Source organism: Pteronotus mesoamericanus, unplaced genomic scaffold (assembly GCF_021234165.1).
Source record: "Pteronotus mesoamericanus isolate MK-2021 breed Mesoamerican mustached bat unplaced genomic scaffold, CSHL_Meso_final contig_1189, whole genome shotgun sequence".
NCBI lineage: Eukaryota > Metazoa > Chordata > Mammalia > Chiroptera > Mormoopidae > Pteronotus > Pteronotus mesoamericanus.
This window is the reverse complement of record NW_026555038.1, coordinates 1,537,052-1,562,487: the sequence shown is the minus strand read 5'-3', so window position 1 is coordinate 1,562,487 and position 25,436 is coordinate 1,537,052. Positions and strand designations below refer to the sequence as shown.

General features: G+C 45.1%; 2 protein-coding genes across 2 annotated transcripts; one reads left to right on the top strand and one right to left on the bottom strand.

The window, feature by feature from the left end:
- The first annotated feature begins 7,646 nt into the window (after positions 1-7,646).
- AKIP1 (A-kinase interacting protein 1) lies at positions 7,647-15,329 on the top strand. Its single transcript, XM_054582341.1, has 6 exons — positions 7,647-7,749; positions 7,966-8,193; positions 8,668-8,748; positions 10,839-10,943; positions 12,221-12,292; positions 14,807-15,329. Exons 1-6 carry the CDS (start codon positions 7,741-7,743, stop codon positions 14,948-14,950), a joined length of 639 nt encoding a protein of 212 aa, XP_054438316.1. The 5' UTR covers positions 7,647-7,740; the 3' UTR covers positions 14,951-15,329.
- A 1,057-nt stretch (positions 15,330-16,386) lies between these two features.
- Positions 16,387-24,179, bottom strand: CUNH11orf16 (chromosome unknown C11orf16 homolog). Its single transcript, XM_054582729.1, has 5 exons — positions 24,013-24,179; positions 22,617-22,773; positions 21,222-21,453; positions 19,943-20,575; positions 16,387-16,598 (listed from the first exon to the last, which is right to left on the bottom strand). Exons 1-5 carry the CDS (start codon positions 24,177-24,179, stop codon positions 16,387-16,389), a joined length of 1,401 nt encoding a protein of 466 aa, XP_054438704.1.
- Between the last annotated feature and the right edge of the window lie 1,257 nt (positions 24,180-25,436).

Sequence of the window (25,436 nt, the reverse complement as noted above, 5' to 3'; positions counted from 1 at the left end):
TTCCCATCCCCTAGGCCCCTCCCCAAGCCCCTCCTCCATGCCCCTCCTCCAGCTCCACAGGGAAGTCATTTTGCCAGGACAGGACAAGCCATGAAAACCAGCCGCTCTGCAGCTAGAGGGTGATGGATGACTTGTTTTGGTGACCAGGATATTGGCAGAATGCAGGACCTTAGAAAACAAGTGCTAAACAATCAAGGGAAAATCAACCTTAAAGAAAGCTGGCTGAATTTGCAGCACCAGTTGGGGCAAGCAACAGATAAGCCAAAAATTTAACAGTGAGCGCCAAGGAACAAGACAGCCACAGTGGGCCTTGATAAGCTCTCACAGATCCTTGGTAATATGGAAGGTGTGCACACATCCAAATTTATACATGGGCTGCATATGAGGCCTTGTACACACAGAAAACAAAAGCCACTCAGCTTAACTGAACTTTAAATGTGTTCCCCAAGCCCTGACCAGTGTGGCTCACTTCACTGGGCATTGTCCCACAAAGCAAAAGGTCACCAGTTCTCGATTCCCAATCAGGGCATATGCTTAGGTTGCAGGCCAGGTCCCCAATTGGGGGCATGCAAGAGCAACAGATCAATGTTTCTCTTGCACATTGATGTTTCTCTCCCTTTCTCCCTCCCTTCCCTTCCCTCTAAAAAAATTAAATAAATAAATAAAAATAAATAAATGTGTTCCCCAACCCATATACAAATCAATCGGCAAAGGATAGAAGCCAAAATATTTACGTACAACCTCTTATTTATTATTAGCTGACAACGAAGCTATGCTGACAATCCCTAGGAAGTCAGGTTTAAAAATAAAAATAAGAATGAAAAGAAAAAAACTGAAGGGAGACATCGGTGGCCACATATCACATTGCAGGGAGAGAAACACTACAGGATTAGTCCAGGCAAATCACTAAACAAGTAAACTAGCAAACAATAGCACTAGCAACAACCCCTGGTTGGGGAGCAGATCAAAATCCAGAGTTGCTATATTATCTAAAATAGAGGTCAACAAAATATATATAGCCCATGACCCAGTTATGGCCATTGCCTATCTTTTTACATAAAGTTTTATTGGGCTCTAGCTGGTGTGGCTCAGAGCACCGGTCTGTGAACCAAAGGGTCGCCGGTTTGATTACCTAGTGCAGGGCAAATGCCTGGGTTGCAGGCCAGGTCCCCAGTAGAGGGCACATGAGATGCAACCACACATTGATGTTTCTCTCCTTCTCTTTCTCCCTCCCTCAACCTCTCTAAAAATAAGTAAATAAAATCTTTTAAAAAAATAAAAAAATAAAAAGAAATAAAGTTTTATTGCGAGACATCAACACTCATTTATTTATATATTGTCTACGTCTGTTTTCACACAACAGCAGAGTTAAATAGTTACAACGGATACTACATGGCTTACAAAGCCTAAAATACTTACTATCTAGTTCTTAATAGAAAAAGTTTGTTGGCCCTTGATCTAAAATGTTTAGTTTTCAACAAAAAATTATGAGGCATACAAATAAAGAGGAAAGTAGAACCCAAACACAGAAAAAAATACAGTTAATAGAAAATAGCTCTAAGGGGGCCCAAATGTTAGACTTAACAAGGACCTCAAGGCAGCTGTTATAAATATGTTCAAAGAGCTGAAAAAAGAAAAGACTTTTAAAATTAAGGAAAGTATGACAACAACTCAATAGAGAATATCAATACAAAAGATAGATATTATTTAAAAAAAAATGGCAGAGTTTAAAAGTACAATAACTGAATTGAAAATCTATTAAAGGGGCTCAACAGCAGATTTGAGATTTCAGAAAAAAGAATCAGTGATCATGAAGAGAGAAAAGAGGTTATCCAATTTAAAGAAAAGGAAAAAGAATGAAGAAAAATGAACAAGCCTCTGAGACATGTGGGACACCATCAACACACTAATATATATTTAAAGGGTGTCCCAGAAGAACAGAGAGAGAAAGTCAGAGGGCAGAAAAAATATTTTAAAAGAAAATGGCCCAAACTTTCCAATCTGAGGAAAAAAATTAATCCAAATATTCAAGATGCACAATGAACTCCAAGTACAATAAAAACAAAAGAAGTACAAAAAACCAGTACTAGTAAATGAGTTTGGCAAGATCACAGGACAAAAACTCAATATGCAAAAATCAACTATATTTCTATATACTAGTACGTAATATGAAAATGAAATCAAGAAAACAATTTGTTTTAAGATTATAGATCTACCCAAATTCACCTATGGATTCAGTAAATTCCCCATCAAAATCCTAATAATCATCATGCATAAGTTGACTAGTTGAATTTAAATTTTAGGAAAGTACAAATCACATAGAATACCAAAACAATTTTGAAAATTAAGAACATAAATGATAGATTTATACTTCCCAATTTCCAAACTTACTAGAAAACTATAATAATAAAGGCCATGTGGTGCTAACATAAAGACAAACATATAGATCAATGAAACAGAATTAAAAGTCCAAAAATTAATCCTTATATTCACAGTCAATTGATATTTTTTTAATCCTCATCCAGGGATATTGATTTTTTACAAAGAGAGAGAGAGAGGAACGGGGAGAGAGAGAAATATCAATCGGCTGCCTCCCATACGTGCCCAGACTGGGGAGTGAACCCGCAACCTTTTGGTGTACGGGATGACGTTCCAAACAACTGAGCTACCCAGCCAGGGCAGATTTTTAACAGAAGGTCAAGGAAATTTAATGGCAAAAGGATAGTCTTTCAACAAATGCTACTGAGACAATTGGACTGCTGCATGTAAAGAGATAAATTATGACCCTTACATCATCAAGGGAAAATTGGGCCAACTGTAATAGAACATAAATAATTTAATTAATTAATTATAAGAAGAAAAACCCTTATAACATACACACACAAATGCAAAATAGCATAAATATAAGTATAAAAACTAAAATATAAAATTTTTAAATTTTATGAAACATTGGGAGACAAAAATCTTCATAACCTTGAGTTAATCATAGATTTCTTAGATATGACACAAAAAGCCCAATCCATAAAATAAAAATAAATAAATTGGACTTCATCAAAATTTAAGATGTTTGTGCTTCCAAAGACACCAGTAAGAAAATGAAAGACATGTCATAAACTGGGGGAATACTTACCATATACATGATAAAGAATTCTTGTTCAGAATAGGAACTCTCACATATTCGGTAATTAAAAAACAAGTCAATTTAAAAATGAGCAGAAGGTTTGAGTAGACATTTCACAAAAGAAGAAATAGGAATGGCTAATAACAGCAAAAGGTGATCCACATCATTAGTCATTAAGGACATGCAAATTAAAATCACAATGAGACACTACTTTACACTCACTAGAATGACTACAATAAAAACAACAACAACAAAGACTGAGGAAGAGACAGAAAAATAGAAAAACTGGACTCTTCATACATCACTTGTGGAAATGTAAAATGCTACAGTGGCTTAGGAAAACAGTTTGGCAGTTTCTTAAAATGTTAAACATAAATTTACCATGCAAGCATTTCCACTCTTAAGTATCTCCTCTAGAGAAATGAAAACATGTATCCACACTAAGTCTTGCATGCAGTCTTTCACAGCAGCATTAGTCATAATAGCCCCAAAGTGAAAACAATAAAAATGGCCACCAGCTGGGGCATGGATAAACAAGGTGTAGCACAGTCATACAATGGAATACTGCTCAGCCATAAAAAGGAATGAAATACTGATACAAACTACAGCATAAATGAGACTCAAAAACATTATGCTATGTGAAAGAAGCCAAACCAAAAAGTCACATATTCATTCATATGATACATTTTCATGACTTATCCAGAAAAGGCAAGTTTATAGAGACAGCAAGCAGAATACTGGTTGTCTGGGTCTAGCAGTGGGAGCTGAGACTGACTGCATATGTTGGCACTAGGGACCTTTTTCAGCTAATGAAAATGTTCCAAAACTGCATTGGAGCGATGTTAGCATAATTTTTACATTTCCTAAAGATTATTAAATTGTATACTTTACACAGGTAAATTTTCTATATAAATTATAACTCAATAAAATAGTTTTTAAAAAATCCTACATGGATTCTCACTATTTATATCTTCCAAAATTATTCCTTCAAATCTCTGATTGCTTTTAAAATGACAACTTTTCCCTAAAATCATTCCTAAAAGCATTCCTGCTCTGCAACCAACTTTTTAACTTCATCAGTTTTAAAAGGTTGTAAAAGCTCATTCTCAGAAGTTTGATTCATTTTCTTTAATCTATATAATCAAGATGGCAATTTTGATAATGAGTTTCTTTCATTCCCCAATAACCCAATGAGTTGATGTAATCAGGCAAAATGAATGATCTAATGACTCATATATAATACTACTTTACAAAGCTGTAATAATCCTAAAGCTCCTAAGTCTTCTGAAGAAATAAAAATACCACCTGTCACATGAAATGATTTATACATTCTCTGGTATGTACAGTATAAATCATTGTCTAACTCAGGCACAATGCCCACTTTTGCATCCTAAGTTTTTAACTTTTTTGTTGCCTTCACATAAAGAAAAAAAGAATTTACATTGCTCTTCATGAGGCTTGTCTTTTCTCCTTAAAATGTCCCTAAAATATACAGCACCAATCTCAGATCTAAGGAGTAAAGACTTCCTCCAACTCATCTATTTCCCAAAACATATAACCTAAACAAATAACTTCTATGTGTTCCCTGTAATGAATCTACCCTTGTGAACAGACAAATCAGGAAAGACATACCACCAGTTGCTCTCTCTGTTGATGACCAGGCATACTCCTGAGTATTTGCCCTTCTTCCACTTTCTGCTCCATTTCCCAGTCTCACTGGTGGCTTTCACAAGTACCTGCCTTGAGCTGTGTTTGACCTACAAGGGCTCTGATGATAGGTCATGTTCCATCAGTCTTATTTCCATTCAATTTGTTTTAGAAGATTCTTTTTATCCCACTTTTCCTATTTTTTTAAAAGACTTTATTTATTTATTTTCAGAGAGGGGAAAGGATGGAGAAGAGAGGAAGAGAAACATCAATAGGTAGCTGCCTCTTGCTTGCCCCATACTGGGGACCTGACCCACAACCCAGGCATGTGCCCAGACTGGGAACCGAACTGGTGACCCTTTGGTTCACAGGCCAGCACTCAATCCACTGAACCACACCAGCCAGGGCTCCATCCAATTTTTAAAAAGAGAAGAATGATTCTCTCAAACTGTGGTTTACAGTACAAATCCTAAAATTATGAAAGATGTATGTGTATGTAAATATAAATATAAAAATAAATGCAAAGATTTAATTTACTGCCAGTCTTTAGTCTTCCATTTCATTCTAAGCATCTTCTTTCACATATATTTCTAAATGTTAAATTCTGGGAAAATTAGTTATAACTGAATATTCATTACTTTTTTAAAGTGTATATTGGTAGTTTTATTTTTTTATAGCCAATTATTATCTGGCTTAACAGGGCTCTATTTAAATTAAAAATTGAATCAGTCTATTCAACAATGTCTATTGAATGTCCACCAATTAACAGGCCCTGGATATTTAGGAACAAATAAGGTACAGTTCCTGCCTTCAAGAAGTTCATAAGCCTTCAAGGAGTTCATAAGCTGTTGGGAATGAACTACTATTACATATAATTTAAATCAGATCAAAATAAGTATCACAATATTCATTTTTTAAAAGCTGTGAAAACAGAGGCTGCAACTTGGGAATGACTGAAGATTTCAAAGAGTTGACTTGACAAAAAAGAACTAATGCTTCAACTGATCCAAAATGGGGAAAGTAGGTAGCAATAAATTCCTGGGGAAGAGCCAAGTGAGGTGAGGTGTGTCTCTAGAATCAGGTGAGGACATATTGGGAGACCAGTCTGATCACTGAGCACTTACTTTGTGCCAAATACTATTAAAAACACTTTACATGTATTACTTATTTGATCCTCCCAACAACCCTATGAGGAATTTATTATCATTCCCATTTTATAGATGACAAACCTGAGATATAGAGCAGTTGCATAACCTGTTCATGGTTATACAGACACAGCTAAAAGTTAGGGAGCCAGGGTCTTCAAGTCCATAAATAATAAAAGAAGACCAAATTCTTTACCCCCAACCACACTCATTACAAAAGCAGTTAACAGGTAAGCTCACGACCCCCTTTCTCATTAATTCCTAGGCCACCCTTCAAAGACTAGCTGAAAAAATTTCTTCTCCACAAAGCCTTCTTTGATCCCCCCAATTAAACATAATCTCTTTCTCCTTTAAACTATATAATACTTCATCTTTTTTAGATGGCCCACAGCCGGCTCCCAAAATGTGACTTATAACAAGTAACTTATGACAAGTCACATTTTGTTCCTGACATTACAGATTTTATGTCATTCTTTTTTATTTTCCTTTAGAGATCCACTTTCTGTTCTCCACAACTCCTAGGGCAGTGCCTGGCACATAACACTGCCCAGTCTATGGAGCACTTATTCTTGGCAAGGTATTGTGCTAAGCATTTTACAAGAATTATTTCACAAAATCCTTACAGCAACGCAATTCACAACAGCTATATTTAGCCTATTCTGTGACAGACAAAATACTAGATGCACCTTAAATTCAATAAACAAGACAGAAACAGTCCCTGCAAGAAGCTTACAGTCTAGGGAGGTTGGTACTACCGGTGTCCCTAAGTATAGATAAAAGTGAGACCCAAAGGATTTAAGTAAATGTCCAGAATCACACAGCAAAGTGGCAGAGCCAGAATTCAAACTCAGTTTTCAACTTTTTGAGAGAAAAGCAGGAAATTAGCAAAAATACATTATGTATCTTCCTTAATACATAGGCAGTAGCTCAGAACTGCTAATCAAGTAATCTGTTGAGGAACCTACGTGAGTTTTATTTCTCTGTTTCTTTTACGAAGTGGTCCCTCTTGAGCATCAACACGCAGGGTGGTATAGAGGAGTCACTGGCAGCGAGATCTTGGGGTATATCTATCAAATATCTGAATGGAATGGGGCAGAAAGGTAACAATGCACAATTCCTTACTTAACCGTGGTTTCAACTATTCTTAAAGGGTGTGTTCAACTCACACAAATGTGTGGGTCCGTAATTTCCAGTGGCGGGGTGAGGAAGCTGCCTGCCACTAGAGGATTACATTACCCTACATATAACTCAGGCACCCCTCTGGCCCTAGGGCCAGAAGTACCTGCCTTCTGGCTTAACGTCACACCACCACAGCCCGGTGGCCAGAGAGGAACACTTCTCCCAAAGCCACCTTGGCAGCCGCACAGTGAGGCCTATCCTAGCCATCTCCTCAAAGAGAAGTAGTGATATCCCAAAATATTAACCAGGCAGAAAGAGGCGCCCGGACCCATGAGTCGTATTCCCACAATTTTTACAATTTCTTATCCCAACAGGAGACCACCTGACTTAAGATCAAGTTCATCACGTTAACCAGTGAGGACGACCTCCGAGGGCCAGGACCGAAGCCCCTCAGCCTCCTCGGACACAGCCGTCTTGGCGGTGTGTTATATACCGACTCCTCGCATGCCACCGAATACCACCCGCCTCCAGCGCTCAGCCTTTTTGCTCGGCAGCCCGCATGCCGAGGGCGCCGACGGTACGCAGGAGGCGTGTCCAGCGTAGGACGCGCGCTTCGCCTCACCCACCCTCCTGCGGCGCCGGCGCCCTTCGCTCCAGTCTCCGCCGTCTTTCCCCCGCGGCGACCGCTGGGCGCATGCGCCTTGACTGATGGGCTGGGTGAGGGCTCCTTATGCAGGGCAGGGGGAGGCGGAAATGGAAGGGGTCTGCTTGCACTAGATCGCCTCTGCCCCTGCAGCCACTGCACGGCGCGTTGCGGGCGGAGCCGGGGGCGCTGGTCGTTGGGGAGGTGAAGGCCCGGGCTCCGACCCAGAGCTGGAGCAGGGTCGCGGCAGCCGGCTGACCCGCCCTTGTTTATGTGTGGTGTCCGCATAGGTAGACATGGAGAACTGCTTGGCGGCCGCGGCGCTGAACGGAGTGGACCGGCGTTCCCTGCAGCGCTCGGCGAGGCTGGGTCAAGAAGTGCTGGAGCGGGCTAAGAGGAGGGCGGTGGACTGGCATTCCCTGGAGCGTCCCAAAGGCAGCCTGGGGGTTATTTCCCAGGAGAGGCCCTGCCGAGAAAGATGGCCCGCAGCCGGCCCCCAGCGCCTTCTCCCAGGAGAGGTGAGGGCCGCTGTGCTGGGGAGCAGCCCATTCATTCGCCCAGCGGTGGCCTCCTGGACACCAGGGCACGGGCCACGTGATGGATGCTCCTGAGGGACCCTGCCCTTGGCGGCGGAAGCTGTGAAGTGTCAAGAAAGTGAACGGAAAAGCCCTCTGAAAACTCGTGACATTTACAGATCATTTTTGGGTAGCTTTAGGATACTGCTAGTGCTCGGCCAGGTTGGTTACTTAAAAAAAAAAAAATTCTTACATGCTACCATCTGAGATTAGAGGCAAGCCCGTAAACCAACCTTTGTCCTGGGTAAATAGCCTGTCAGTGTAGTCCTTTTACAGTTGGAATTCTTTCTCAGTAAGATCTTTCTCACTGACTTTAAGACACTTTCGAAAAGCAAAAAGGCAGCTATTTCCCAAATGACTTCATTCTCCCGTGGGGAATACCAGCTCTCACCTGTGACTTGCCATTTATTCAAATAGAGAGAAGAAAGGCGCCCAACCCTCAGTGCCTCCTTCAGAACAATGGCTGAATTCATGGACTATACTTCAAGTCAGTGTGGGGTAAGTTGGTGTAAGCTGAAGCCATGCCCCTGATCTGCCTGGTGATGGATCACAAAGTGGACCTTTGTGGACTTAAGGGAGAATCTGGAGACTACCAGTTCACCCTGCCCTGTCTTCATGGGTGGATTGTAATCACTCAAGGATTTAAACCAGGTGATAAATCCAAGCTATTGTAAAATTCATTCAACAAATATTTATTGAATGCCTAATTTAGGAGATATTATTGAGGATACAGCGGTGAACAAGTCAGAAAAGGTCTCTGCTGTCATATTATTGCTGAATTCTAAAACAATCAAGTCCAAATATTCAGAGTTTTTTAAACTTTGAACTGATGTGGAGTTGTTTTAAAAAAATTCAGTAGGGTCACTCTAACCTGGAACCGAACCTCTGTGTTTTCAAAATGGATTGAAACAAAATCCCTACATTAGAATTTAACCTCTGTTTCAAGACCGTGGTAATGTAGTTTTAATGTTCCTATGGGTTCATATTGCTTGATGGCCACAAAGGTGGTTCTGTGGAACCGCAGCAGCTTCCCGGGAATCAGACCCATGTTCTGCCTCATGCTGGCTGTGATGCCTTAGGCCAGTTAATCTCTCTCACCCTTACCTTCCCTGTCAAAAAAATGAAGATCTCTGAAATCCTTTCCAGCCTTTACAGTCTCTGGTTTCCACTGAGAAGTGACCATCAGAAAATCATCATAAACTATAGCATGAAGACTTATTTTGGGGACCATTCATTGAAATGGGTGAACAAAGGTTTTTAAGACCCTCTTCTCAAAACTATGTACTAAGGTTGTCTTTAAGTACTTCTAAGGGATGTCAAAGGCAGGCCAGCCAACATTCAAAGAAATTACCTGCATGGAAGGTATTCTTTATTTTCTAAGAATTACAGCAGAATCTGGGTCTCTTCCAGCCCTAACTTTTTGTGATTCTTATGTGGTTGTAAGGATACTGGTCTGTAAGTAAGAAGAAGAGAATATCTTGTTTCCATCTTGCTTTTCAATTTCATATATTAAGATTTCAAAAAATCTAATCTTTCTACATCTTTCATAAAATCCCTATGGCTCCAAGAACAAGATTCCAAACAATGAGATATAGTTCAGAGAATATTTTTATGTTCTTATTGTTAAATAATTTTAGAGAAATCCTTAACGGGCTCTACTATGAAGTGATTAACTTAAAGAGAGTAATATCTGTGTTTGTTTTGAGGTTTAGCAAATTGGTGTTCTTCATTTTGGTTTTCAGTTAAGGTCTCTGTTATGGAATGGAGCCTTAGAACCCCTTGTCGTTCTGAGGTAGAATTAAAAACAGTATTCTGAGTTTGCTGTCACAATTTTGAAGCTACCCCTAAGATACGTAATCAGATCCATGTCTTGAAATGCTTTCCCCAGTTTCTTATTCTTTTGGTTTCATGCCTTAAATACTGTCCCTACACTGTGTTCAAAATAAGCAGGCGGGTAATATCCTCATCATTAGTCATAATCAAGGGCAAATCTAAGGTTAACTTCTAGGGGAAGGAAGGAAACAGGCAAGAAGAATATAATGGCTTTCTGATCCTTTGGATTATTGTCCTTAAATTGGAGACTTTTCCCTTTCCCTCCCTTCCTCCAGGGGAGAACATCTGTCTAGTTATTGGGTTTATGTTACATTTCCCGTTGTATTTCCAAATCTCAAGGAGATAAACCCCTCTCTTCCCTTTTCCTTGTCTGAGACTTAGACAATTAACATAAAACTGTTGTTCATCAGAACTTCTCATGAGAGGAGATGAAAAGGCATGTGTATTTGATGTGGGGCTCAGATAGGAAAATTTAACCTGGCAGAGAGTAAGGTCCTGCCCAGCTTTATTTGGCCAGACTTCTTGCCCTACAGAGGCAGCAGATGGCAGCAAAGTAATGCCAAATGCACCTTCCTTCTCTGCAGCCAGTTTACATGGGTTAAGATTTGTTAGGTGGCTCCATCAGCTTGTCAAGCAGGCCTGTAATTTACCTTTGCTCTTTTGCAACCCTCCTTAACCCTGTGTTGCACAAGTAACAGAGTCTTTTGAAAATTTAACCAGACTATTTAAGCACATCTTTCACATTCCTTCTCCAGAAATATTATTCATCTGTGCCAGAGGAAGGAGGGGCAACCCACGTCTATCGGTATCACAGAGGGAAGTCGCAACTGTACTTGTACTCAGGCCTAGGGGATGGTCAGGTATGTATCCTCAACTGCCCTGTGCTGTGTGCCGAGCCTCCCAAGATGGGAGGCCCTATGTCGAGAGCTCCTGCTGGATCCGTATTACTGGATGCCTGCGTGACTCAGCATTCCACTGCTCAACAGACACGTGTCAGCCCCCAGACCTGGAGAACTTATAGTAGTGAACATGAGAAATAGGAGTTCGTCGAAAATACAAGACTGATGCCACTGTAGGGTCTTCCCTTGAACCTGCCATCCTGGGCCATGGGATTTTTGGGCAGGCTGAAAGAGCTTCAGATGTCCTCTTCTACATCTAGGGATAGGAAAGAAATTTTTTCGTAATCACGTATTTTACTCTAAGATAGTGATACCTATCATGTCTTAGGTAATTAAAAAAAAAAAAGGTGCAAGAAGGTAGTCTTATTAACAAAATACTTTTCCTAAAGATAGTAACACTTATAGGCTTCTCACTACAGACTTACCTGTTTTTTACTACATGTCATTCTGGAGAAGACAAAGATTCTACTTATTGAACTGATCTGACAGAAATCCTTTGTTGTTGAGGAGAGTAGGTGTTTTTGTTTTTGTTTTTAAACTCCCCTAGTTGTACTCAAACATAGCAAACTTAAATCCAGAGTCTAACCTGCAAGCTGGATTTGTGCCTTCTCTGGCCTGTGGGTTCAGGGAAGGGAGGCGTGGCCGCAGGGATGAGAGTGAAGGCTGGACACACATGGGAAGTCCCTCTTATTCCCTGGCCTGGAAATGAGGAGTTTCAGCAGAGCCCGACCCCTGGCTTCCCTTGCTGGGCCTGATGCTAAAGGGGTTACAACAAGTGGGCGAGAGTCATTCCTATCCCTCCCATTCTTTCCTATAAATTATAAGTTGGTGCCTCTCAGGGAAATTTATCAGCTCAGCCTGTTCCCCTCTAGTACCCGCACTCCTGGGACAAGTACAGAAGACACTTTAATTCTCTGAGAGCCTATTAAGTGTCAGTCACTTCTGTACTTGAAATCTTCCCTATAATCTCGTATCCCCACCTTGTAGACGAGGAAAGCAAGCCTTAGAGAAATGAATCCCTCTCAGTAAGTAGCAGACATAAGATTCAAACTCAGGTTTATCTGACTCCAGAGCCCATGAGGGATAAAAAGTAATCATGGTGAACATCGAATTTTGGTGATAACTTAGAAAAATTGACAGAACAATTATTAGTTCCGAACAAAATAGGAGAAAATTTCTTTCTGTAATCCAGAAGTGAGAGTTCGGGCACTAACCAGTGCTTCTACTTGTTTCTTTAGAGAAAGGCAACTTCCCTTGATTTTGGAGACATCTCTCAAGCCCCAGAGTGTGCTCGAGAGGCATCCCAGCCTGTGAGTACAGAGCTCCTAGTGTCCCTACATGGGGACCTAGCGTTCACCACCATTGCAATTTCATGAACCAGTTGACCTGGTTATTTCAGGGTTCTTTGTACTGAGTCTAGTATTTTTATGTCGGGATGCTTTTATCCTTTTGGACAGTGCACAATATTGTGGTTCAGTGTAAACTGTTTTCTCGGTATCCTCCCTTGACTTGAAGCTTTAGGGATGTTCTGCGACTGAACTCATAGTTGTGGTTGGAAAGAATGTGAAGTATTCCCATCTCAGTTCCTACAACTCAGCTGGGCTGGCGCTGGGTCCTGCTGGAATTCCACCATCTGTTCAAGCAGCAGGAGGGGCCTGACCCTTGTGCTTACAAAGTGAATACCATTGCTGAAATTCTGAAACATATACATTTGGGGAGATCAGGTTCCCAAACATGTGAAGGGATTTGTTCCCCCTTTCCACCAATGTTTCTCTGTAAAAAAAATACAGGGATAAGTTTCTCATTAGGATAAAGTACTCATTAGTTTATAAGCTCAAGAAATCGTTTGGAACTTGGAAAGGTTGGAATTCTAAGGAAAGGAACTCCAGCATGTTGCTGTAAAAATTGCTTATTTTTTATTTGTATACAATGTGCTAGCCAAGATTCAGAATATATTGGGTTGGCCAAAAGTCTGTTTAGTTTTTTCAGTAAAATAAAAGACACATTTTTCACTTTCACCAATAACTTTATTGATTTGGATATTTTGAGTATGTCAGCTGTCTCCTGCATGGTACGACACTGATCGTTCTCAATGTCTCGATTTGATCGCTATCAACTTCAACTGGTCTGCCTGACTGGAGCATCATCCAGTGAGAAATCTTCAGCACGAAACGTTGCAGACCACTTTTGACATGTTCCATCGGTCACAGCATCTTCTCCATCCACCGCTCAAATCTTTTTTTTGCATTTCAGTTCCTTTTTTATCGTTCTTGAAATAATAAAGCATAATATGCCAAAAAATGTTGCCTGTTTTCTTTGATCTTCAATATTAAAATGGCCACACAGAAATTCACTAGTTTTTATAAGTTACTTTTTTTTAAATGAATGCCTATATAACAGGTGTCACAATGCAATCTAACAAAGTTGTTTCAAATTAAGTTAAAAGACAACTAAGCACTACTAGAGCCATCTTACAGAAAAACCCAAACAAACTTTTTGGCCAGCCCAATTCTAGAGTTAGTAGCAGCTTAGAATATTGTGCTTCTTGTACAAATGCAGGTGGTTCGGCTTAGATGCCTCCAACACTTGCCGAATTTTGGTGATGCTCACCTTTCGGACGATCCCGGTGTTGGAAGCACAGATGCCAGTCTTCCCCCTTGCGTGCCCTTTTACTCAGACAAATGAAGCATCCTTGGCTTTCTGAAATTCAGATACAGCTGTATTTTCTGAACCTACTTTTGCTTATTTACATGGTTGATAACTAATAAATACTTGTGTCATTACCACATACATTCATGTCAGTTAAATGATGCCAGACCTCTGATTCTGCAGTAACTGGGATATAACAAGAAAGGATATAACAGAGCAGCAGTGGAAAAAAAAATTGGCTTCCCATCTCGTAGGTGGAGGGGGAGGAAGTTTCTTAAAAGTATAAGTATTATCATTCAGCTTCTTAATAGAATTTGCTGGCCAGTGGTTTTTCCCCTTCCCTGGGTGTGGTGGGAGAAAGGACAGCTTCTCCTTCCAGCACTGAGTAAGCATGAGCGGTGTCCCGGCTGTGGAGTAAGAGCCTTGGCTCTAAATGACAGGCACTTTTCTGGTTTGCAAAGTTGCTCTCTTGCCATCTAAGCTAAGACCCCCTTCTCCGCTTGCACGCCCAGCATGACCCACTTCCCCGCCATGTGTGAAGTCTGTCATTGGAGGTTTGTGCTCAGCTCTACACATTAGTCTTCCTATTTCCCCCCGTTTTCCAATGTTTTGCACTATCAGAGAACCAGTCTGCCGCGGGAGGGCTTTTGCCAGCCAGCTGCCTTGCTGCATGACAGAATGGAACCTACTCAGTATTCACAGCTTTAGGAGAAACGTTTCCTCATCCTAATAAATTGAGCAAAGCACAGTGAAAAAGAATGATTTCCCATTATTCCAAGGTGCCTCTACATTACTGCTAATCTGTGCTAACAAGTGCCACTGTCTGCTTTTGATCCCAAAACAATGTCCTTAGCCTTTCCCCAATTCTTTCTACTCCAGCTAGAGTGCTCCTTTTATGATCCTTCATGTTCCACTTGGGCATTTACAGTGTTCCTACATGGGAGGTAGGTGTTATCACAGGCTTAGAAATAAGGAAACAAGCAAGCATAAGGAGACGCTGAGACTTACCTCAAGGATAGCCCTGTTAGGTGGCTGAGACTTGAAAACAGGACCTCCGTCTCCCACGTTGATGCCTCATTCCATCCAGCCTCTGACACACACATGTAGACTGGTGGAGGTGCCCTGGGCTTTGGGATATAAAATCTCTAAACTGCTAATATTTGCTTTCCTTCCAGGCTGACAACACTTCTAAGGACCTCTACATAGAAGTATATCCAGGGACCTATTCTGTCACTGTGGGTGCAAATGACTTAACCAAGAAGACTCAAGTGGTGGCAGTTGATTCAGGGCAAAGTGTGGACTTGGTTTTCCCCATATGATGTTGGCCATCACGTTACCTTTTTTTAAGTAGCAAGGAGAATAAAGCCACCATATGATTCTCTTAGTATTTATACATCCATCCTGCTTTTGGGGCCGACTGTAAAGGGCCAGCCTTACTGGGAACTGGAGCTTGTCTCTTTCAGTGCCTATCTCAAAGTGTAGAAGTCTTCTCACCCTATTTTGCCTGAAAGTAATAATGATGCTGTATGAATAGTTTTTACTGCTTGCTTTCCAAGTACAAGTTAATTATAATAATAAAAAGAAGACTCGATTTGGAAATAAAGAGAATACCTTTTTATTGGTATTAAGAGCAACAAAATGTCATTCATGTACAACTGTAGGCTTTATGAAAAGATGGCATAGAGGCTGCAGACACATTTGCCCAAAGCAGGCCGACCACGACCCATAATTTCGTGGGACAGCATCCTCAGGCTGACCCTGCCAGGCAGGCAGCCCTGGGCAGGGCGGCCAGCGCTCCTGTGCTTCTTACGACAGGTGCCTCCCTGCCACCCCTCTGCAGGGAGGTCTTAATGGGGTGAAGATGCCACTGCTTATTCAGCTCTCATCTGTGGCCCGCATGTTACCTCCTTCCACGGAAGGCTTTGCCAGCCACTTTGTAACTCTTCCTCAGGTATTTACTCTCTGTAACTTCCTATAAGAGAAAAAAATCCTGAGAGTCTTAGGCTGACTGCCATTTTTAAGGACCGAAAGTCACCAATTTTAAAGTCATTTTTAAAATGACTTTTTTAAGCTACCACACCAATAGTATTGTTGCACCTCTCAGTTGAGTTGCCTAGTTATTGATCTCATTTTGAACATAAGTCTTTCCTCAGGGGAAAAATGCCAGCACTTTATATGACGAAGGCAAAGTTTTAAGGAGAGCTGTATGAGCAATCCCAGTGAGGAACAGACTCCCATGGACGCAGGGCCTGGTAAAGCAGACCTGTGCCCATCACCAGATAGAGGGTCATTTAAATGGGGACCTTTGCACCCCTGGGAAGCTTATGATGATGTTTGTGGGTTCCGTAAGCCTTTTGAAATTATATGCAAAATTGTGGGTACGTGAGTTTTTCTGGAAAGAAGAGATGGGTTTTATTTTCAAAGGGGGTGTGACCCCAAAATGTTCAAGAGCCATAGAAGGAGGCCTTAAGAAGCCCCTTCCCAAGGGATTCAGAAGGAAAAACAAGGCAGTCACAAAATAGTCACGGGGATGTAAAGTACAGGATAGGGAATATAGTCAATGATATTGTATGGTGCCAGGTGAATATTAGAATTATCAGGGGATCACTTTGTAAATTACAAAATTGTCTAAGCACTATGTTTTATACCTGAAACTATAAAATAATACTGAATGTCAACTGTCATTGAAAAAAAAACACAATTTAAAAACAAGGGCCTTCCCAGCCATGCTGCTTTACCTCGGTCCTCGGGGCCCTTAGTCGGAGGAGCTCTGGCCTCTCTGGCGTGTGGCAGCCGCGCCCTGGCCTGGTTTCCTGCTTTCGGCTTTCTCTGGCAGGATCTGCGGTGGCTTCCCACTAGTTGCTTCCAGGACCAGCTCCTTGGTGTTCCCCACTATCACAGTTTGTTCTCTTTGTTGTTTGTTGCCCTTCACTTCAGTCTGGACGTTGCAACATCTTTTTCCTAAACCTAAAATTCAGCGAGCTATGTTGAATATGCCACCATTTTGATGAGTCTCGCTGACTTAAGTACAACTATGCCTAGGACCACAGAATCTCTTCACTATGTGTAAGCTCCTAGCACTGTTCTCTGTTTTTAAAGAAGAAATAAATTTTGCCCTGGCTGGTGTGGCTCAGTGGATTGAGTGCTGGCCTGCAAACGGTTTGATTCCCAGTCAGAGCACAGGTCTGGGTTGTGAGCCCGGTCACCAGTGGAGGGCATGTGAGAGGCAACCACACATTGATGTTTCTCTCCCTCTATTTCCCCCTCTGTCTAAAAATATAAATAAATAAGTCTTTTCAAAAAAAAATTTGTTAGTGATTTCTGGCTCTTACACTTTTGACAAATGTTTGATCACCACATTTAGAATTGGGTAGAAGTTACCAGACATTTTTCAAACCAGCCTTTAGAGGAAACAAAGCTAACCAACCGCCACTAGTTAAAGGAGCTTATAAATCACACTGATCACAAAGGAGATTGTAAAGTGATAGAAAAACAAGTTTTCACATTTTGAATGAGGCCAAAAAAGGGGAGGATGTGACTCCCTGAAGAATAGGGCAATATCTAAAAAGGAAGGAATACATTAAAAAAAATTCGTCACCTCCCTGGCTTTTAAAACTACAGACTGAATCCTGTTCCAGCTGCAACCCATGGAAGAGAGCAACATGGCTTCTCGCAGCAAGCAGCCTGGCCTCTCCCGGATGCTTTTTTAGGGTCAGAAGGTAACATCACTGCCTGTTGAGTCAAAGTAACAAAAAGGGTGGAGGGTGGAGGGACCCATACAAGAGGGTTAAGAGGCAGAGCCTGAGACCGACTGTCCAGCATCAGTACTTGATGGCTACCAAGCACAGCTAGGAGGCACAAAACAGCACATTTCCCTTAGAAAATATAAAATCTGGAGGGGAGAAAGAAAAGCTCTGGTGCTTGCCATTGTTTCTAGCCCCCCCGGGCACTTATGTGTGTCAACATCACTCGTCTGTTGTGGCACCTAGTACCCTACCTGTGTCAAGGGCCGGGGATGGCCCCTTCTCCACACCCCATCTCAGGCATATTCCCCATAGTTTTGGGTGCAGGGTTGGGACCCGGCAGAAGACAGGTCCACTGATTCTCATGGTTCAGCTCTAAGAACTACCTTTGCCTGGAGCAACAAACAATGCAGTACCTAAAGGAAAGCCAGGCCAAGTACCCAGAGATGGATATTTCTCTTTATGTAGCCAATTATTATCATTTATCTTGGGAAATAAAACTTTTGCAGTGGACTTGTTTAAATATGGTGATGGGGAGAGAGGCTGAACATAAGATTAGGTGGCTAGGCAGTGGCAATAAAAGCAGTGTGTGCTTAGGGCAGGGACTTGCTCAGGTTTGGAACCAGCCTAGAGACCGACAGTAGGAGTGCGCTGGTGCCGGGGGTGCGCCTGGCCTCCGCGGCCCCTCTGTTCCCTCCCCTGGCGCTCCTCTCCCTGAGGCGGGGTCTGCGGCTGCCCAGACGCTCCCCACGGGCCCCTCTGTAGGTACAGCTTTTCTTTCTCCCTGCTGTGCTGAAGCAGGAGGCAGGAGAAGCCATGGAGAATTTAGTATGAAAACTCTAGAACTGGGCATCATTTTCTTTATATTATCACCTGTTGGGAGGGCACATCTAGAAGCAAAAGCTGATTCTAAGTGGCTTCACCAAGGCCTCCCAATGTTTGTTCTGTGAGATGAGTGTGACCCGTTTCAAAGAAGCACAGGGAGGGACCTTCCCCCAGCCTTGGTACAGGGTGGGCAAACGTCGGTGTACATTTGTAATACAAATAAATAATACAATAATAATACAAAAATAAACTTCTCTGTACTGACAACAGTAAACCTATGTTTGCCCACCCCGATTTCTAGTCTCATTCCTCTCAGGAGAGGAGGAGCTCAGCTGGTCATGGCTAGATTCTTGTCCTTTCATTTTACTATTTCCCTCTCAGAGGTGGCAGGCAGATCCTACACATTTGAAAGCCAAGGAAGGCCTGGAACCCTCTTATAAAACACAACAGCAGTGACTTATCTCTGTCCCCGCCCACCCCAAAGTCCAGGGGTCCAGTGGAGACAACCAAGAAAGTTTCGCATTGTAGAAACAATTTCTCAACCATCTGGAACTGAGGACTAATGAAAAGCTTATCCTGCAGTAAGACTGAAATTCTTGTGGGCTAAGAGGTTGTTCTGGCTGAGCAGCTGTCCTGGAAAGAGTGGGATGGCTTCAAACGGGGACCCACGTGGGTCCCAATGTGGGTGGTGTCTAGAGGTCCTCGAGCTTTTAGCGGTGGCATTCTTTAACCCTCACAGCATCCCTGCCCCAGGCTGGGTGTTCCTGCAGCTCATTGAATGTTAAATCAGTGACCCCAGGACCCCAAGAATCCCATTGAGGACCCGGCCTATCCGAGCCACCCCCACCATATAGCTCGGCCGGCTGACAGGCTTCTGCTTTTCCGGGGCCCCTTTGGGAATTTCAATAGGGCGGGCAAGGGACACATCAGCCATCTACTGCTCCTAAACCTGTGAGGGCATATCACACACTTCTTAGCTCAAGATACAGAAGTTTGGGGATGGTCCTGACCAGTGTGGCTCAGTTGGTTGGGTGTCGTCCTGCAAAGCGAAAGGTTGCCGGTTTGATTCCCAGTCAGGGCACGTGCCTGGGCTGTGGGTTCAGTTCCAGTTGGGGTGTACGAGAGGCAACCAATGTTTCTCTCTTTCTCCTTTTCCCTCCCTTCCCCTCTCTCTAAAAATTAATTTTTTTTAAAGTTTGGGGGTGGCTGCAGATTGCCAACAATGACACCACCTCCCTCTGAGTCATAAAGAATGAGCAGCGTAGTGCGGCGCCCTGCTTCTGACTTATTAAGGAGCCCCTCTGGAGAGTAGGGCCCGATGACCAAGGTTTAAAAAATAACTCCTGTGCTTCTCAGGGCACTGAAGACTAATCAACACCTGGAGACATTTAGACTCTTCATCTCGAGGAAAATCAAGGTCTCCAAGAACCAAAGGGGTGAGGGGACAGGTATTATAAAACAGACAATAGCAGTGCCCTGTCAGGAAAGATCAGTGAAGAAAGGACAGTTGTTAAAGAGGGTTGCAAACCTTTGCACGAAGATCATCCCATCCTTTTTTGCTGGGCTTTACTGCTTCCGTGGAAACCTACCATTTGCCTCTTATCACAGACTCCCCGTCAGCATGACCACACTCCTAAGGACCATTTCCAATCCCAGCTTAGCGGTCATGTGGCTCAGATTCCCAAGAGACACATGGGGGGGGGGAAGGGAGCGAGGGCCTCGGCCCTGCCTCAGAAGGTATACCTGGCTTCCCAGGCCGCGGCGCAGGCCCGTCTCTCCTCCAGTACCTCCCCTCGGGCTGGCAGAGGCTGCCCGGCCTCCTCGGAGTCTTCTTAAGAGGGACGGGGTCTGTGTCGACTGTGCTGTCCACCATCAGCCTCTGAGGGGGGCCCATCTCCGGGCCTTTCTCCAAATCCTCTTCAGACGAGGAGGAGGAGGAGGAGGAGGAGGAAACTGCTATGGGAGCTGGCACGGCCACTTCCTCCTCTTTAGGAGCCTCCAGGGGCAGTAGCTGCGCTGTGGGCTTCCGCTCTGCCTCTGGATGTTCCCTGGCTGTGACCCCCAAGGTCCGGGCTAGAGGCCACCAGGCGGGTCCGGCCAAAGGGCAGCCGAGGCAGCCCTGGCACAGCAGCTGGCTGTGAGGGCACAGGTACGGGGGGCCCTGCGGAAGCCCATAGGTGATGCATCCAGTGCCCGGCCCCAGCAGAGAGCAGCGAGGGGCCCCGAGGAGGGCGCTGGGGTGCTCCCTGGTCAAAGGCCGGTGCAGCCGCTCCACAGCCTTCTTCCAGACAGCGGGGGGCACCCACCTGACCCCACCTAGAGGCACTGTAGCTGTCTTGCCATTCCAGAAGTGAACAGTAATTTCTTCTTTGGAGGCTACGTAACAGAAAATGGCAACATTTTGTTACAACTACCTCTTCTATGGCATGGGATAAGGGTCCTCCTATCCCCCAAAAGCAGCCCTTCCACTCAGCCTGCCTCCTCACACAGGCGTCTCCCGGAGAGCCTGCCAGGAATATGCCCTCACCTGCTCCCTATTTACCACCCACTTCCAGTACACCTGCGAACGTCTCCCTGTCTCAATTTTCACATCAAAACCAAAAAACCTCAGGTGGGGGACTGAAAGAACCTCCTTCTGTCGTTCTCTGAATCACAGTGATGCTGACTGGTGTGCCCTGTAGAAGGGGACTGTCCCAGTCTCGGGACGACTTGGTGGGGGACAGGTCATGAGCACTGGTATGAACCCAGGATAACCCTCCACACCATAGGTCAGCTAACCAACATAGACATTGTTTTAGGCTCTTTTGCCATGATGAAAAATATTTTTCATCTGAAAGACATGATTCATATACTTGTTGCCACACTTGGATTAAGCTGCAAGTGAGGGGGTAAGCTTGTTTGGTGGTTTTTTTTAATGCCCCTAAGACCCCTAAGTTGTGGAGACCCCCTTTGCTCTCTCCTCTGGCCCGATCGCTAGCCTGGCTCCTCCAGGGAACTGGTAGGTCAGAGCAGCCGCCCTTACCTCTCTGGGGATCTCTTGCCTCCAAGCCTAAGACAGTGGCAGGGCCATACCGCTGTCTGTCTGGCTCCCAGGGTGCCAGCACCTTGTCCCCAGGTTGCAGCAAGTATTCTGTGGACGGCAAGAACTGAATGACATCTTCTCCTAAGACCACACTCGGCTGCTGGGCAGGGAGCTCCGGGCCTGTGACGAGGGGGTCCTCGAATTCCACAAGCAGGACCCCCTGCCTCTCCAGCTGTGGGAAGAAAACACTCAGGATGAGAACTGGGGCTCGGAAGGGCGACAGGGAGCATCACAACTCCCTGCAACCGTGCCCTGGAACCAGGCCACGGGCGTCCTCACAAACATTGAGGGCCACTCGGAGGAGGGACAGGCACTGCTCAGAGCCCATTGTAGCAGACTGGCGGGCCGTGGTGAGGACGCTCTTTCCTCTACCTCCTCTGGCCATGGGCGACTCTTGTTCCTCACGTCCTGTCTCTCCCTTCCCATTCTTTTCCTTTTCTCCTCTTCTCCTATTTCTATTTTTGTTCTGCAAACCCAGGGTCCTCTGAGTCTTTCCCCAGTGCACTCCCCCGGCTCCCAGCACTTCCAAGAAGTGTTGTCCCTGTGTCCAGGCCCAGCCAGCGATGGCGTCTTCACGCACCGGCCCACACGGGCAGGAGCGGCTGAGGAGCTAGGGCAGCCCTCTGCCCTGCGTCACACCAGTGAGGAAAGGGCAGAAGTGCTAATGCTAATTAAAAGTATAAGCTTTTCTGAGAGCTCAGTATGATTTTGAAAACAAGTAAATTCGGATTAATGAATCACTAGACAGAACGTATATTTCAGCAAAACTCCGCTGATATTTCATTTGAATTCACATATTAGTTACTTGAAAATGACCAAATGACTTTTGATTGGAAATTTTATCATTCATGTTTTTTTTTAGAATTCACACTTGTCTTTCCTCCATGGAGTCCCATTCCCAAAGCCTGGCTCTATAAAGAAGAGCAATATCCCGAAGCAAGCAGCCGCCTGAGTGGAAGCCGGGCCTGGCTCCTGAGCATGGGGACCCGTTCTTCTGCACGTGCGAGCACACGGGCGCACCCGTGGGCACATGCATTTGTTCCTGTGTCCCTGAGGCTGATGCCCAGAATTCCACACACGGAATTTTCCTGAACAAAGTACTTTTACAATACATTTCTGTTGCTATTTAAGTCACTCTGTTTGTACTGCTTTCTTACCCAACCCTAGTACACTGATGCACTCACGGACCCCACGTTTCCATTTGCACAGCCTGGCCACGGAAGATCTGTGGGTATCCAAGAAACTGAACCACCGGGCACACGCCGCTGAGGAATGCCGGGTATGACAGGGCCACCAGAGGAGTGTGCCCGGGGATGCGGGCAGTGAGGGACTCGCCTCGGGAGCAGGCTTTCTCTGAGCCCGGTAGTAAAAGCCATCTGGTTCCCTTTTCGCCAGGACCCATGTGTTAGCAGCATCTCCCACTCGCCCCAGCCAGCGGGGCCCCCGCCATGCTGGGTCAGCAACGTGGAGATAGGGTTGATAAGATGCACATCTGGGAAAAAGCAAACGGAATTAGGGTGTAGAGAAGACCCAGCCCTAAACACATCAAGAAACACATTTCACACATAGATTGGAGCAGCACGGTGGCATGCGTTATGACATACAATGCTAGGTGGGACAGAAAACCACATACAAAGCGCCCATCTCCAACTTCCAGATAAACCGTGGGACGGAGCAGAAGGAGGGAACAGCGGAGGGAACCATTGTTTGAGGGTTGGAAATTGTTTCAAGGTAATTAAAATGTGAGTAGCCTTGATATATTCAGGTTAATTAAAGTTGGTTCTGAGATTAGACAGCAAGCCAGAAAAGGATACCACGAAAGGTAAATCCTAAGTGAGTGTGTGGGATTCCAGGATGAGGTGTGGAGGTTTGGTTGGTACTGCCAAAGACGTGCATGTGTAAGAACGCTTGTCGCTGTGGGGTCAGAGGGAGGAGGAAGTGCTCGAGTAGGGGAGGCGCAGAGGAGCTGAAGAGAGGCTGCGGGGGCAGAAAAAAGGAGAAGCTGGTTCTGGGAATTTTGTGGACTCTGCTGAGCCAGGGAGGGAGGGATTGTTGAGTCAGAGTTTGGATTTCTGAAGAAGCTGTTTACTTTTGTGGGCAGGCCTGGCTATAGGAACGCTTAACTCAGGCTTTGAGTGAGAGGGCCCCCATAGGAGAATTAAGGAAGCACACTGCTTTCAAGCTGCCATGCCCATAACCTGGGCAGACTGAATTGAGGAGCCATCCCTGCGACTTATACAGCTAGTATGTGCTTATAGGTTGAGGGCCTTTCCCCTTTCGCAGGCACACATTAGACAGCTAACAGAGGATCTGATTCAGGAAAAGCCGGGAGACTGAGGGAATCTGGGGAGGAACCTGGAGACCTCACCTTAGCTCTTGGTTGCGGAAACCCTAGTATCTCACCAGAACAAGTCCCGTAGCTGACAGAACAGTGATCCAGAAACTTTATAAATGGAGCTGTCTCACTGCCTTTTCTCACAAGCCAACTCTGATAGGTGCCACTCTGCTATAAGGGGGGACAAAAGCTCGGCAACCCTCAAGGTCAATGGGAGCACAGTTTAGATTGGGGTCACGGAATGCCTTAAGCAAATCATAGCCCCCACAGTAAAGAACACTTTCGGCCTTCTCAGGAAGCAAGCTCTCTCCCTCACGGTACACTATGTAGAACCAAAGAACAGAGAGGAAAAAGGGATGTGCACCCCATTTCCTCCAGTGGGGCAGGGACCGGTACCTGGGGAGCGGGTGGTGCCAGGTGAGCCAGGGTGCCTGGAGAGCAAAGGGGCCGGTGAAGGCGAGGTCCCAGGGAGGAGCAGTGCCGGCCCAGGCGGGGACCTCCAGGGTGGTGGCCACGCTGCAGTATTTGGGCAAAGGCATCCCAGGCTCCACGGAGGATTCCATGGCCTTCGGAGAAACCGCCTGAGAACAAGCACCACCATTATCTGAGTTGCAGCCCGGCCGAGGGCACCAGGCTGGGGACGGGGCTCAGCTTGGTGGTCAGTGGCCTCTCGGGGGCCCCCCTTGCTCCCACAGATGCTCGGGGTGTCTTCTGAACCACCTGCCTCGGGCACCTCGGTTCAGGAAAGGGTAGAAGGAGCAGGAGCTGTGATGGTAGAGAAACCCGCTTTAAACCCTCACAGCCTGCGGGCTGCGTGCTCATTTCACCTCTGCGCCTTAGGGACTACTCAGGAGGTGATGTATGGAAAGCACCTGGCGTATAAGTAGCTCAATATATATGTTAGTTTTCTCCTCCTTCCTTCTCCCCAGTGGTAGGACTTCTGTGGGGGAGGAGGAGGGAAGACCCTGCTTCACTTCACAAATTCTAACCCTGGTGACACACTGACCCCCTAGCCCAGCCACAGGCCCCCGTTAACCCGGTCATTTATAGGGCCGACTCAGGCCCAGTGCAAGTCCCAGGGCTGTGACCTCCACAGACCTGTTCAGAGGCAACAGCTGCGACCCAGGGCCCAAGACCACACTCTGCTGCCGCAGCCTTGTCAGGGTCGGCCCGTGCCCAAGTCTGCAGGTCTGAACCCGGGGGCACTTACCCACAGCCCCAGCCTCCTCCACCTCGGCCTCGGCCCTTTTGACAGTTGGGGCTCAGGGCCTCAGCCCAACTGACTCCCGGTTGCCAAGCAGGTTGCCATGGATGTGAGCCAGAAGGAACACTGTGTACTGAGCATGTGCAAAGTGGGGCCAGGGGGCCTTGGGAGGCATGGGCGGGGTGAGGGTGCAGGGGGTTATTCTTTATCTTTAAAGAGGAGGATATTGGAGAGAAAGGTCATGGTAGCTTCAATTCCCAAAAGCCCAGGCTTCCTCCTTGCCGGAGGACACAGTCATGGTGGGAAGCCCTCACGGATCCCAGGGGAGCCCTAAAGGCGCCAGACTGTTCATCTGCCTCCACCTTGAGCAAGCAGGAGGCTGGGGTGGGGGGAGCCACTGGCTGGACTAGGGACTCTAACATAGAATTTGTTGGTTTTTATAACAAAATAACCAAAGGTGTGGGCATGTTTGTTTGTAACAGACAGGACTCTGCTGAGAAGCAGGGGTGTGGTAACCACTTGGGGTGGTGGGAGTGGCAGTGGGGACCAAAGGAGCAGAAGTCTAGTTTCTGCTCTTATTTGAACATCCATGGGAGAAGCTGGCCTGGAAGCCTCT